The sequence below is a fragment of the Brienomyrus brachyistius genome, chromosome 15 (assembly GCF_023856365.1).
Source record: "Brienomyrus brachyistius isolate T26 chromosome 15, BBRACH_0.4, whole genome shotgun sequence".
Taxonomy (NCBI): domain Eukaryota; kingdom Metazoa; phylum Chordata; class Actinopteri; order Osteoglossiformes; family Mormyridae; genus Brienomyrus; species Brienomyrus brachyistius.
In genome coordinates, this window is record NC_064547.1 from 1,811,741 (window position 1) to 1,824,878 (window position 13,138).

Here is a 13,138-nt window from a genome sequence, read left to right on the forward strand (position 1 = left end):
TGATTTATTGTGTGCTGCTAGGCATCTGCTTGGCATACTGTGTGAAAAAGGTTACGGAATATAAAGTGGCGGTTCTCAAATGGTTTAGCCTGAGGAAAGGGTGTCAGACAGGCAGGGTTACCTGGCAGTTTCAGGGGACCCTTGAATATGTAAAATTATATGTAAAAATTTCTAGGTACGCCCTTGGCCTCAGGACCGACATTATCCCTGGGTCAGTAACTCATGACCCAAATTCACTGTAAAAGGTTTTCGGACGGTGGGGGGTCAGAGAGTAAAAGCTTCAGAACATATTTCCATGAACTCAGCCTTGCAGGTGACGCTCAAGGCCGGCTGCAGATTCCTCCACCTGCACAAGTCTCTTTCTCAGCTTTACTGAGTCACTGGTCACGTGTCCTCCTTGCCCTCTGGGATCCAGCAAAGATTTTGCTCTCTCATTAACTCTTCACTCCACTGCTATTCTTGCTTAGACAGATTCACACTTCCCGATCACATATCCTTTTCTCCTGGTCAGTTACAGTCATAAGTCATCTGAATTTTTGGCATGCTTCTAAGGGATGTGTCGAAGAATGTACAGCATTTATAACGTTTGTTCATAAAAAAAAATAGTTTGGGGTTCGTCGTCCAATGAGGAAGACTTTAGGTGCAAAAACGGTCAAACCACACCTCATTATAAAACAAATTTATTTTAATAAATCATCAAAAGTACACATATCTACAAAGCTTTAGAACCAAATTACATAAGATTTTTGGAAAGTTATGTTACAATCATGCATTTCTCTTATTTTAATTTATTTACAATGTGTATTTCCAACCTCCCCCCATTCCAGAATTAACTGAGAATCGCCAATAAAATCAGAATATTGCTCACAAAAATATTAATCAAATGCAATACAAAGTTACTCAGTAAAGCAAATATTCCAAGGTTGCTTGCTTTAAAATCACTTTATTCTTACAGCTGCTTGCTCCCCTTTTTAACAGCCTTGATTTCTTCTTTTTTAACCCCTTTGAGCTTTTTCTTACAGATATGGCTGTCAAACCATCCATTCAGCCACGCATCCAGAGCAGAGACGCACGTGCTGCTACACCATGGACAGCAAGAACATGACCTGCTACATGAACCTCATGTCTGCAGCAGACATCATTTCAGAAAGCTGAATGATTCTCACTAGGTTTCAAAAGCTGACAATATCAGTTTTGCTTTCTTTGTGCCAGCAAATATTGTGTTTTGCTTGTTGTGAATGTTCTAATGGTAACAATGCCACAGGGCATCAATAAGCAGGGAGAGAAGAGGAATGTTTGTGGAGAACAGAAACCTTCACACCTCATACCACAAGGAACAACATTTTCCTCATTTATGTACAGATACACAGACACGGAGGCCCAGAAGGTTCATGATGCATAGCTTTAAAGGGAAAAAGATGGCAAATGTGCTGTTAAGTCACTGATCTAAGGAAAAATGTAAAAAAAAAAAAAAAAAACACACACACACACACGATTAGACTTTATACTCAATTTGTAAACAGACAAAACCAAAATGCAGAAGTATGGATACATGCTGTACATTCAATGGTATACTTTTCCCAAAATCAAACAAGTCAGCTTGTGCAGAGAAGGATGTGTGCATTGCCAGGTTGGATATTGACAGGAGTGACAAAACTATTTCCTCATGGATACAAAGATGGCGATTCCTTCTGTCTCTTCTCAAGTTGCAAAAATGCACATTTGAAAGGACTTCACTCATGTTTCGCTCTTATGGATCAAAAAGTATATTGATAACTGCAACACTTCTATTTGGTCGAATTCGCAAAATAACATTTTCAAATTACAAAATATAACAATAAAAATAATAATAACAACAATAAAAACCAGACCGGTACATGGTTTCACTTTCATTATTCATTGAAATATTCCTCATTTCATCTTTTGTCCTCTTTCAATTTCCAAGTTTGCAATTACCATGACAATCTTCCTTGCATGCCATCCCATCATCTACTTCAATAAGGCGTACATTAATAAAAAGGCATTTATACTTAATCACTAATAACACAGCAAAGTCTGTGAACAGGAGCCAGGCGTTGAACGTAATGCAATGCTGACCTTCAGTTTATTCGAGTTTAAGGTTTACATTCCAGTGTCTGTCAAAAACATTACATTTCCCATTTAAGGTGAATTTCATTGACTTCCTTTTTGCTCAAATATTTAAGCAAAACCATAATATTTAGAAATCAAAAAGAATTACAATTTAGAGAGAAAAAAAAACACGTTTCTTGAAATTTATAAATGAGAATTTTTATATCATTTAGAGGCTGAGAAAACTGACAAAGTGAGCTTTTTCCAAATCCTGCTGTTTCCCTGCCTCTGTACCACGCCGTAACACCACTTGGTGTTGTCACATACTGTATTTAAAGTTTGCTTTGGTGGCCAGGCTCAGGGCAAAAGCAGCAAGTGCTGATCCCATCAATATTTAGAGTAACATTAAACCATGAAATATTGTAATATTTTCCCATTGTAAAACTACCAGATACAAATATCGGGCTAAGGGAAGACCACAGACTGGTACTGCTGACCCAGTTTGGCTCACCTGGACGGTGTGAGGACTGGTGACAGGTAAGTGGAGAAAGCTTCTGGAAAACACAGGCAATTACTGTTAAAACAGCCATCCATACAAACAGCTTTTCAAAGAAAAGGTTACTATGTCACATAGTAAGTATAACACCATTTATTATTGCCTGTACAAAAGATATCTAGGCTCATTCATCAAGAACGACAACCTTCAGCACTGACGTACACATGGATGGGGGGGGGGGGTTTGCTCTGGACTGTCAAGTACTGGACACAAGGTACAAAGTCTTATAAGGCCAACAAACTGAAGTCAGAAATTTAAACTGGGGGAAAACAACAAAGGGTATAGTGGACAAATCACTGTCAAAACATGGTTTATTTTAGAGAATGAGTGAGTGAAGATGTGATGGCGGAGTCCGCTATCAAGCACATCTGCAGGCACGGATGTAAGCTACAAAACAGAGTTGCACAAGATAGATGGAAGAGCTACTGGACTTTAGCAGGGAAGTCTACTGCGTGAGAACAGCAACTCAACTGGATAGCTAATAGGATCCAACGGATTGTCAAGGAATGTCATTTAAAAATTATACTTGCATTTAAGAAATTGCTGCAATAAGTCATTTTCAATCAAAAAAATACAACACAACAAATGGATCAAATAATGAGATGTACATCAGTCCTAATACAATGTTATACACTGATTTAAAAAAAAAAAAAAAAAAAAAACCCTTCACATCCCTGATCTGAAAGACGACGACATAAAAAGTGCACACTCGAGGGTGATGTCAACCCATCTTAGAACAACTCAAGAGTAAGTGGTACGTTTTTCTAGGTGATGAAACACAGAACACAAAATGACAGCAACACAGATTCTAGGGCCAGAACCTGACTGGCAAACTAAAGTGGCCGGAACAGACTTGGGGTTTGTTGATGCAGAGCACTGGACAGTGTGCTGGAAGACTTTCAGAAGAACAGAAACGGTTGGAGAAAAGTTCTCTACATCTGGGTTCTTGCTGTGCACATATAGCAGTAAAATATGATGACGCGAGGACTGAGGGTAGGAGGACTGACAAACGGTCGGTTAGTTATCACAAAGGGAGGCAGCGCAAAGGATTAAGGAGAGCAGAAGAGCTAAAGGGGAAGGAAAGTGCTCTGAGCAAGCGAAGTCCAGTTACGTCCAGCCTTGGGGCAGACATTAAGGCTATGGGTCCTCACAGTAAGACACAACGGAAGAAACTGCTCTTCTTCTGCTGCTCTGAGGTGATCTTCATCCCCTGGGTGCTGCCTTGTGGAGTGTTGCCCTCCTAGAACACCCAAAGACAACCATGCATGAGGAGGACGAGGTGGAGGGAAAAAACTATGAATCTTAAGATTTTCCAGACCTTGACCCCTAGTTAGATTCTATCCCATAAAATACTAGATTATCTTACCAATTTCTTGTCCATCTTTACTTTGATGTCCCTGGCAAGTGTCATAAATGCCTAAAATACAAAAAGATACTCACGACTGCTGTCAAAAAGCATCACAACAGGACAAAATGAATCCTACAACAACCTTAGCACAACAAGAACATGACAGATAAAGACGGAAACTCAATGGAGAGGCCGTCATGAGGGGGGGCCCGACCAATGACTGAGAAGCCGTCGCGGGGCCCCGACCCGGGCAGCAGACCACTTACATTCTCCACATTGATGTTTGCCTTCGCACTGGTCTCCATGAATTTGATGCCGTACTCCAAAGCCAGCTGGGAAGCAAGAGGAAACCAATGATGATGGCATGACGCCGTGAGATATTTTCCCAAGTAACCCTTCGAAATCAGCAGGCCTTGAGCACATCACTTACCTTCTCCCCCCTTTCTTTGGACACTTGCCTCTTGTCATTAACATCACACTTGTTGCCCAACACCATCTTCTCCACATCTGCTGATGCATGCTAATGTAGGGAGGGAGTTAGCAACAGTGTCATGGAAGGCATTTGTAAAAATTACACACAAGTATAGCAAATAATAACAGTTACGATACAATAAATTAATATTACCTCCTCAATGTTCCTTATCCAGTTCTTGATGTTGTCAAAAGATTTCTCATTGGTAATATCATATACTAGCATGATGCCCTACATTAAGGAAGGAAGAAAAAAAAAAGTTTATACTGTGTGCGTTTCATGACACTAATAAAAATCAAATGACTCCATCTAGGCATAAACATCTGAAATGAAGGTTGTGTCAAGGTCCCCGGTTTGCTCGTGTTTAAGTGGTGTGATATTAGCTTGGGCAGAGCACTGAAACACACAGCCGAGCCGTCCTGGACATTAAGGAACGACAGCCACCGCTTGTAAATGGAAATGACCAATTACGACATTGAAATTAGGCAGAAAGGCCTTGCGGATGGAGCAGACGAGCACTCAGACACAGCATGCTGGAACCTCGGCTATGAGCACACGGCCAGCCCAGCAGTGGAGGTACACAGAGGCGGACCCTAACCATGGCTCCTCTGTAGTACGCCGTCGTGATCGTCCGGAACCGTTCCTGGCCAGCGGTGTCCCTACAATTCACGTTTCAATGAGACTACATGGAGGTAAAAAGCCTCACTCATAAATTGTGGCAAACAGTAATATGGCAGATGATGTCGCTGCTGTCATTATTTAGTGAGAGTTTAAAAGCACCACACATGCTTGTGCAAGCAAAATGTCTATTACACGGAAAAAGACAATTTTACTACACTAAATAATTCATATTAGACAGATCAACACTGCTTTTCATCATTTTTATAGATTCATCTAAAACCATTTGTAATTTTATATACAAGAAAACGTGATTAAACAACTTCATCCCCATACAATATGTATAATTTCCTATAATACAGAGCTCAAACACACAGCAATCCCCACTGAGCTAGGTAAAGCAGTTTATAGTACAGTAAAACTTTCACATTTTTTATCCCATTTCAAAGAAAATAACTGAGGATTTGACAAAATTCATTACATTTTAAAAATATTTGACTTTTTCGGTGCGTTTCAGACTTAAGTGAATCTGGTTCATACTTACCATATTTGTAACTTAATCTTCTTCCCATCTAGTTCTATTGTTCTAATTTTAAAGTCAATACCTACAAAAGAAGACAGAATGAGGATTCCACATGTGAAAAAGTGATATGACTATAACACATAAAGCGGAATGATTTTTCACATGCTACCATACCATAGCAAGGCTGAAATGGCAGCTGTGATGCTTCAATGGGCAGCAAATTCACTGACAGAGTCGCTATGGACGGCTGTGCAGAGTAAGAGTCCTCTGTTATGTCTGCGGACCCTTCTTACCAACAGAACTTTATAACTCAACAATGCTCCATATAATACTCTTAAGCACTTAGTATTTATAGCTAATGCTGCTGTCTGTGCCTGAAAATTTGGATTATGTGTCATATAATTAGGTCTGCAATTAAATGCATATCGGTAAGGCAAAATCCCTAATAGTCAATTTATCATTATAATTATTAAAATCATGCTGATTAAGCAAACATCCTGTTACCAACCTATATGCAACCTATATGCAATATACCAATCAATCAATGAATCAATAAAACACATTGTCATCTATCCAAATACACATTATTTTAATATGATAAAACATGTCAGTAAAACAATTCTTACCGACTGAGTACACGGTAAAAATCAATAAATCATATCACTACTGAACTGAATAAACATTAATAGTTTACATGCAGGTTATACTATCAAGCTAAATGCAAGTGATTTTTCTAATAAAAACACACCTTTTTAAAAACATTCATAAACATACTTTATTGATGTAAACACGTGTTGCCATGGTAAGGGGGAAAAAATGAAATACCATGAAACCAGCAAAAATTTCGCAGTACTGTGGCGATATCCTACTTTTTCAGAGCTTAATGTGAACTGGTCAAACCGGAATGTTACAGCTGAGCAGTTCAACTGATGAAAAATATAACAATTCTTTCCAATACATTATTACAAGGATTTTGTCTATAGTTTTTCTCCCATACATTTAGAAAAAGAGAAAAAAACACGGACAAACCAAACACAATAACTGTCAAACAAAGACTTTATGGATCTGAACGCTTAGTGGATGCATATTTTCAGAAACCATGAATCAGACTAGAAAACGACAGGATTCATTATTATAAAAACTCAACCCATGAATGGCTCAGGAATCATTTTTGCTGTACTTGCTTAGTAAAGGTTCTTAAGCACCTTAAACTTATAAACGTCTTACAATTGAACTCATACAGTGAGGAGTTCATTTAATCTTAGGCACCTTTGCATAAGAACACAACAGCCCTTCAAGAACATGGACCTAGAACAACCTTAGAACCTTAGCCAGAGTGGCACCAAGCCGTGAGACATGGGAAATTACATTTCTTGCGTTATATTTTGTCCAGAATTAGGAGGCCAGCTGAAGACATCATGTTTCTAAACGATACCCTTACTTAGAGTCATGTAAGAAACTCAATGGATCAAACTTTTAATAGAATAAGCTTTAAAAAAATTGTTCAGCCTAACTACTTACTCATGAACATGAAATGGAGCACATGCAGGTATGACTAGGGAATTATTTTGGTCATTACAAGAACTCGTAAAGTGATACCTTTAGCTTAAATGGGATACCAGCATAGCACCTGCTTTATAGGTGATCGCAAGCGGACAGATTCGAATTAATGATCAGGCAGTGATGCTGCTGAAGGTATACAGCACAATGTTTCAGGGAAGATCCAATGAAAAACAGGCAGCTCTATGAATAAAAAATATAGTGATAATAATGTAATTTAAAGCTAAGAACCCGACATTTACTTTAAAAAAATCAGATGTCATTTCAATGGGACAGTAAAACTTTTCATCATGTAAAAATGGTATACTTTACAAGGAAACAGATTTGTTTGTGCTATGGGTGTAAGTATGGACTGGGGTATAAATAATCTACACCAGTGCCATTACTGGTTAAGGCGCTTGCAACATCCCCTGGCAGAAATAATATGGGCTTGTCCAATAACTCATGTCGTAAACCAGTGGTATGATACCAGGTCGTCCAGGCTAAAGTTCTCACATACTTCTAAAACAAATCACACTTATCTATTGTGATCTGCACCTGCCCTTCATAAGTGACACATCAAGTACGTCAGTTCACTCATCATAACCTCAGATACGATTTGAATACCTCGCGGATGAAACATCAATTTGTGTTAAGGACTGGTTTTACCTCAAACTAGATAATTAATACCACAAAATAAGACGTGTGAAACCGAGGGTATTTCAGTCCGAGCTGTTTAAATACATCTCACAAAGTGCGGTATAAGGCGTATTATTAAGCGCCGTTATTGTTCGCATGATCTCACTGCATACATGCAAACATACAGGCGCCGGCTGTGGGGGAGAGGCAGCGGGAGCAGCACGGGCACCCCCTCGCGTCAGAGAAACACAGAAAGTGCGAATAAGCAGAACCATCCGCTATAATCCGCGAAGGGGAGCCGAGCCGCAAATATACCATTTCCGCACTCGGCGCCTTATTAAATGAAAGTGGCATTAAAGAAAATGTCACTGAATCTATATCACGCAGACTGTCCAAAGTACAGAAGATGTGTAACATAGATGCACATCTGCGTCCATTACCATGGAGGAAATAACATACAGTGCCTGAAGGCGGCGTCTCGCCGACAACTTCTCTAGCCAGTTAGATTATTACTAGATGTTTCAGAAGCTTCACAGCATCCATCCGAGGCGCCGGATTAAACACCGTGTAGTTTTATCCCAAACCTAGACTGCAGCAGTTAAGTCGGCAGCTGCGAAGTGGTAACAGCGATGTTTTGGTAACAAAGTGATTTTGTTCCAGTCTAACCGCAATATTACCGCTGCCTATCGGCATAGCTAGCAGAGAGATCCGTTGCTTTTGGTGAACCTAAACCTAAAGAATCAACCATGACAACAGCAAAGTACCACATACCTATAGTGGAGATAAATGTTGAGTTAAAGGCATCCTCCGAAAATCTGAACAAAACGCAGGTCTTCCCGACTCCCGAGTCCCCGATTAACAGCAGTTTAAACAAATAGTCGTACGTCTTCGCCATATTACTCGGTAATGCGGAAATCCCGCCCGGCAATCGCAGTGACTTGCGTGGAACTCGAGGGGGAAACAAGTTGCGGTCTAATTGGGCCCGAGAGACGCCATGTTCGCGTAAACCCGGCCCCCCCCGGACACTTTTTACATTCCACGCAGAGCACGTCGGAAGTTACAGAAAAGTCCCGCCCACAATCAGCATGACGTCACCGACCCTTCCCGATTGGCCGAACTGGTTCCATATTATACACACGGAAGCATTGGTCCTGTATAAGTCCACCTGTATGATGTCTGGTTTTACCTTCGTCATTTACACGGTTTCTGTACAGTTTCTACAATTTACGGATTTTTCAAAAAATATATATTTAACAAATACAATGCACATATTTTCAATATAGAAAATTTAACAGTAATGCATTTGAATAAATTTAATAGTATTTATTTGAATAAATCGTAGTTTTTTTCCACCCATTTAAATAAAAATATTAATAGGTTGGAGAAAATGTTGTAATTCTTTCTACGAATATCAACCATGCGCTACTTAAGCTGAAAATGACATCGTCGGGTTGTGCAGCCGGTTCTTGACTGACTGCCTCCTTGAAGTGGTCGGCTGGCTCTTGTTTTTAGAAGGCGTGGCTAATGCTGTTAAAGATTTAATAGTTTTTAGTGTTTTAAAGATACAACCTGGGAACAAAGGACACATAGAAGAAGAGAGAAACATAAAAACATCTTACAGACACCTAAACGCTGGCCATCGCAGACTGGTAAAACATCCACAGGAGCTTCCTAGGACCGCAGCCTCCTCAGGAAGTACAGCCTGCTTTGGCCCTTTTTGTACAGGTGGTGGGTATTGTATGTCCAGTCCAGTTTATTGTCCACCCACAGCCCGAGGTACTTGTAGGTGTGGACCACCTCCAACACCTCTCCCCTGATCTGAACTGGTCGTGGACTTGGTCTGGACCTCCCAAAAATCTATAACCAGTTCCTTGGTTTTTGAGGTGTTGAGCTGCAGGTGGCTTGTGTGGCACCAGACAACAAAGTTCCTCACCGGCCTCCTGTACTCCTTTTCCTTGTCGTCCCTGATACACCCCATGATGGCTGTGTCGTCCGCAAACTCCTGAATGTGACAAAAGTCTGAAGTGTACAGGTTGAAGAGGAGAGGAGACAGCACAGCTCCCCGCAGTGCTCCTGTGCTGCTCACCACAGTGTCAGATGAGATGTTCTTCAGCCTGACATACTGCAGTCTGTCAATGAGGTAGCCAGTGAGTTAATCAATATAAATACCCACTCATATTCAAACTGCTTATCCAGTACAGAGCATGAACCCTACCCCAAGAGACACAACAGCACTCTGGGAGTGACACAGAACATCACACACAGAAAAATGGCAATGAATCCATAGCTTCATCTCCCAGTTAGCGGGACCAATTCACTGTCATCGGATAGTGGGAGGGAAGTTACTGGAGGAAATCATTCACCGAAATGCATGTTTTTAGACTGTAGAATTCATGAACTCAAATATGTAAACTTAATTGTCCGTCATAGAGGAAGGTTTTGAGGACCAGCTGCCCCCCCCCCCCCAAATGTCAAACGCATCTCCTCATGCATTTTAAGTCACGCCTTCCGGGAATTACATGAGTCGTTGTAAGTGACTGAGGCTCCGTTTTCTGTTATAGTCTCTCTTCGCTATAGTACAGTAGCTGAATAGGCAGCCGTGACTCCCAACGAGCACAAGGGCTTCCCATCCATAACTAAGCTTTGCTTCTAACGGACAAGCATTAAAATAGATAAAATGCCGGTAAGTGTTGTCTTCTTGGAGATACGATCAAAAATCTCAATGATTTTACGCAGTATGATAACACCACATTGTTCCTTAAAACGTGAATTGTATTTTTTTTTCTTGTAAAAATCAAGAGAACTTGGCAGCTGACAATAACGTTGTTTCATCCATATTTTGCCAAGTACATTAAATATTTTTGCGAGAATGTAATCACGTTAGTAAAGATGTAAACATGCAGTCTGACATTAAATCGCTTTTTGAAGAGTAATTATGGCATTCATTTAATTTAATGTCTGCCAGAGCATTGCATTGCCCTATCATCGACGAAGTCATTTTAGGGGCTTTTATATAAGACAAACGAAACTTAGCGAGTATTAGCTGGCGCACAAGCCCGGGCATGTCCGTCAGGAAATACTCTCTTGCGCTTTCCGATCTTACCGATTTGAAACAGTAGGGGGCGTCCTCGGTACTGAATTTCTTCACCTCAGCTAAGCACAATATTTAACCGTCCTTGGAGTTTGTAGGCTGTAATATCTAAATACATTTCTTAGATGTTTGTTTCGCATTAATAATGAACCATTCTGATTCTATTGTAATGTACATGTTTCCTCTTCATGCACAAATTAATTTTAATGCAAGTCTTGTAAATGGTCTTATTTGCCCTAAAATGATTTGTGGGTCACAGCTTGCCCGTGACCTGATGTATCCAGCGTATGAGGCTGAGAGGCGACGACACAAGAAGAAAAGGCTCGTGCAATCTCCTAACTCTTACTTCATGGATGTCAAGTGCCCAGGTTCGTAAAAACAGACTTGTGATCCTCAGCTGATGTCCACCTGTGTGGCTTGCTGCAGTGTGGGCAGGTCTTCCTGCTGCCTGACTGTCCTCGTATGTGTTTGGAGCAGGCTGCTACAGGATCACCACCGTGTTCAGCCACGCCCAGGGAGTGGTGCCCTGTCCTGGATGCTCCTATGTGCTCTGCCAGCCCAGGGGGGGGAAATGCCGCCTTACAGAAGGTAAAAAGCAGTCAGACGACATTTCGCATCAGCCACTAGCTCACGACTGCAACCAGGCCCCCATTTATAATTTTGATGCTTCAGCTATTGAATCGGAATTTGTATTGCCAATAAACAAGGACAATAGGAGAAATCGTTCCAAATTCTGTAATATTTTAGTGTGTGTGATTATGCTTTTATGTTCCTTTAATGTTAAAATGATTTTAAAAAAAGATTTATCAAATAATCGTAATGAATGTTGTTCCTCATCTATTTGCTTGACCCTGGCGACACTGTTCTCATTGTTCATTTCTCTAGGCTGTTCATTTAGACGGAAGCTGCACTGAATGTCTCAGAACATGTGGAGTGAAGACACATCTCCAGTGGGGGCGCTGTCTTACATAGGGCCTCAGTCTTATATGACCAAGCAGAGTATAAGGGGACAGAATGGAGGAGGACTGATATTCAGTTGAATGACGATGATGATCACAATGGTGGTGATGATGATGATTATGAATAGAGGTCACATGGGGTGTTTCTCAGTACAAATAATGCAAAGAACGTACTTGTGGTCTTGCCAAAAACAGTCTTATTAACTTGCCTGGCAAGAATGGACTTGTGGGGTCCAATAAATTGTGGAACTGTTCTCGTTTGGGGAGGATGTATCCTTGGTATTTGTGATGGGGTAAAAATGACATCGGAGTATTTGTACTATCCTCTATATTTCTGTTCTCATTATTGGAACTGGACTTTGGCAGTGGAAGACAACGTAAAACGGCTGCACAAGAACACAAGTACCATCAAGTACACGTATTGAGGAACGCCCTTGGACCGGTAGTAGAGCATATTTGCAGATTTTGAGGGCATGTGTAATTCTTCTGCAGCGCAGGGCTTCTCCTCAAAGAATCTTAACTGATCCGGCAAATTGTTTTCTAGCACATAGCATTTAGATATCAGCATTTAGAAAGTAAGGAAGCTATACTCCCATTGCCAGTATATTTTCCATAGAAATATTGAGATTTTGAAATATGTAGATTTTAAGTTTTTTGCACATTTCATATTTTTAATTCTAAGCATATGGAAATAACCACTGTTAAAGGTGATTAAGGTGTATTCTCAACTTACTATTCTAAATCTATGTCTGTTTCACCCTCAATCAGTAGCTTCTTAGAGAATATCTACAGATGTCACAGTACCTTACAGTTATAATGAAAAACAAATGCAATGTGAGATAATTGCGGTCATAATTAAAGAAAAGTCTATGTTCTTTGTTTTTGATTTGATCTCTTTTCCTGTTCTGTAATACTAGATGTGTGAACCAGACTGCATTTCAACACAAAAACAATGCTGAAAATTGAATTATAGAGATATTGGACGGAATGGAGGCCCAATCGGCTCCCACACGGTCTTACGCCCGCAGGCTTGCAGTCTGCAGTTTGCATATTCTCACCATGCCGTTAGTGTGTGTGTGCCCTGTGAGGGATTGGCATCCTATCCAGTTGGTCTTGGCTTGTCCTTTGTCCTCCGCAATAGGGTCCAAGCTCACTGCAGCCTTGTACTGGGTAAATGGTTATGAAGGATGGCTAGGTGGATGAGCAGAGAGCAGCTTGGCTTAGATCTTTTCAGAATTAGTTTTTTTTTTTGTTTTTCGACCTCTAGTATCTTGCTGATTCATATCTTCAATAATCATTGATTATTTAAAGCACCAAATACCC

General features: G+C 40.5%; 2 protein-coding genes across 2 annotated transcripts; one reads left to right on the forward strand and one right to left on the reverse strand.

Moving 5' to 3' along the window:
* Positions 1–664: 664 nt before the first annotated feature.
* On the reverse strand, positions 665–8,789 carry LOC125708820 (ras-related protein Rab-8A). The gene is made up of 8 exons (XM_048976649.1): positions 8,537–8,789; positions 5,609–5,669; positions 5,045–5,105; positions 4,600–4,677; positions 4,405–4,494; positions 4,241–4,306; positions 3,993–4,043; positions 665–3,866 (listed from the first exon to the last, which is right to left on the reverse strand). The coding sequence occupies exons 1-8, from the start codon at positions 8,658–8,660 to the stop codon at positions 3,774–3,776; spliced, it is 624 nt and encodes a 207-aa protein (XP_048832606.1). The 5' UTR covers positions 8,661–8,789; the 3' UTR covers positions 665–3,773.
* Positions 8,790–10,284: 1,495 nt separating this feature from the next.
* LOC125708697 (40S ribosomal protein S27-like) lies at positions 10,285–12,689 on the forward strand. The gene is made up of 4 exons (XM_048976442.1): positions 10,285–10,448; positions 11,116–11,224; positions 11,334–11,444; positions 11,742–12,689. Exons 1-4 carry the CDS (start codon positions 10,443–10,445, stop codon positions 11,768–11,770), a joined length of 255 nt encoding a protein of 84 aa, XP_048832399.1. The 5' UTR covers positions 10,285–10,442; the 3' UTR covers positions 11,771–12,689.
* Positions 12,690–13,138: the final 449 nt, after the last annotated feature.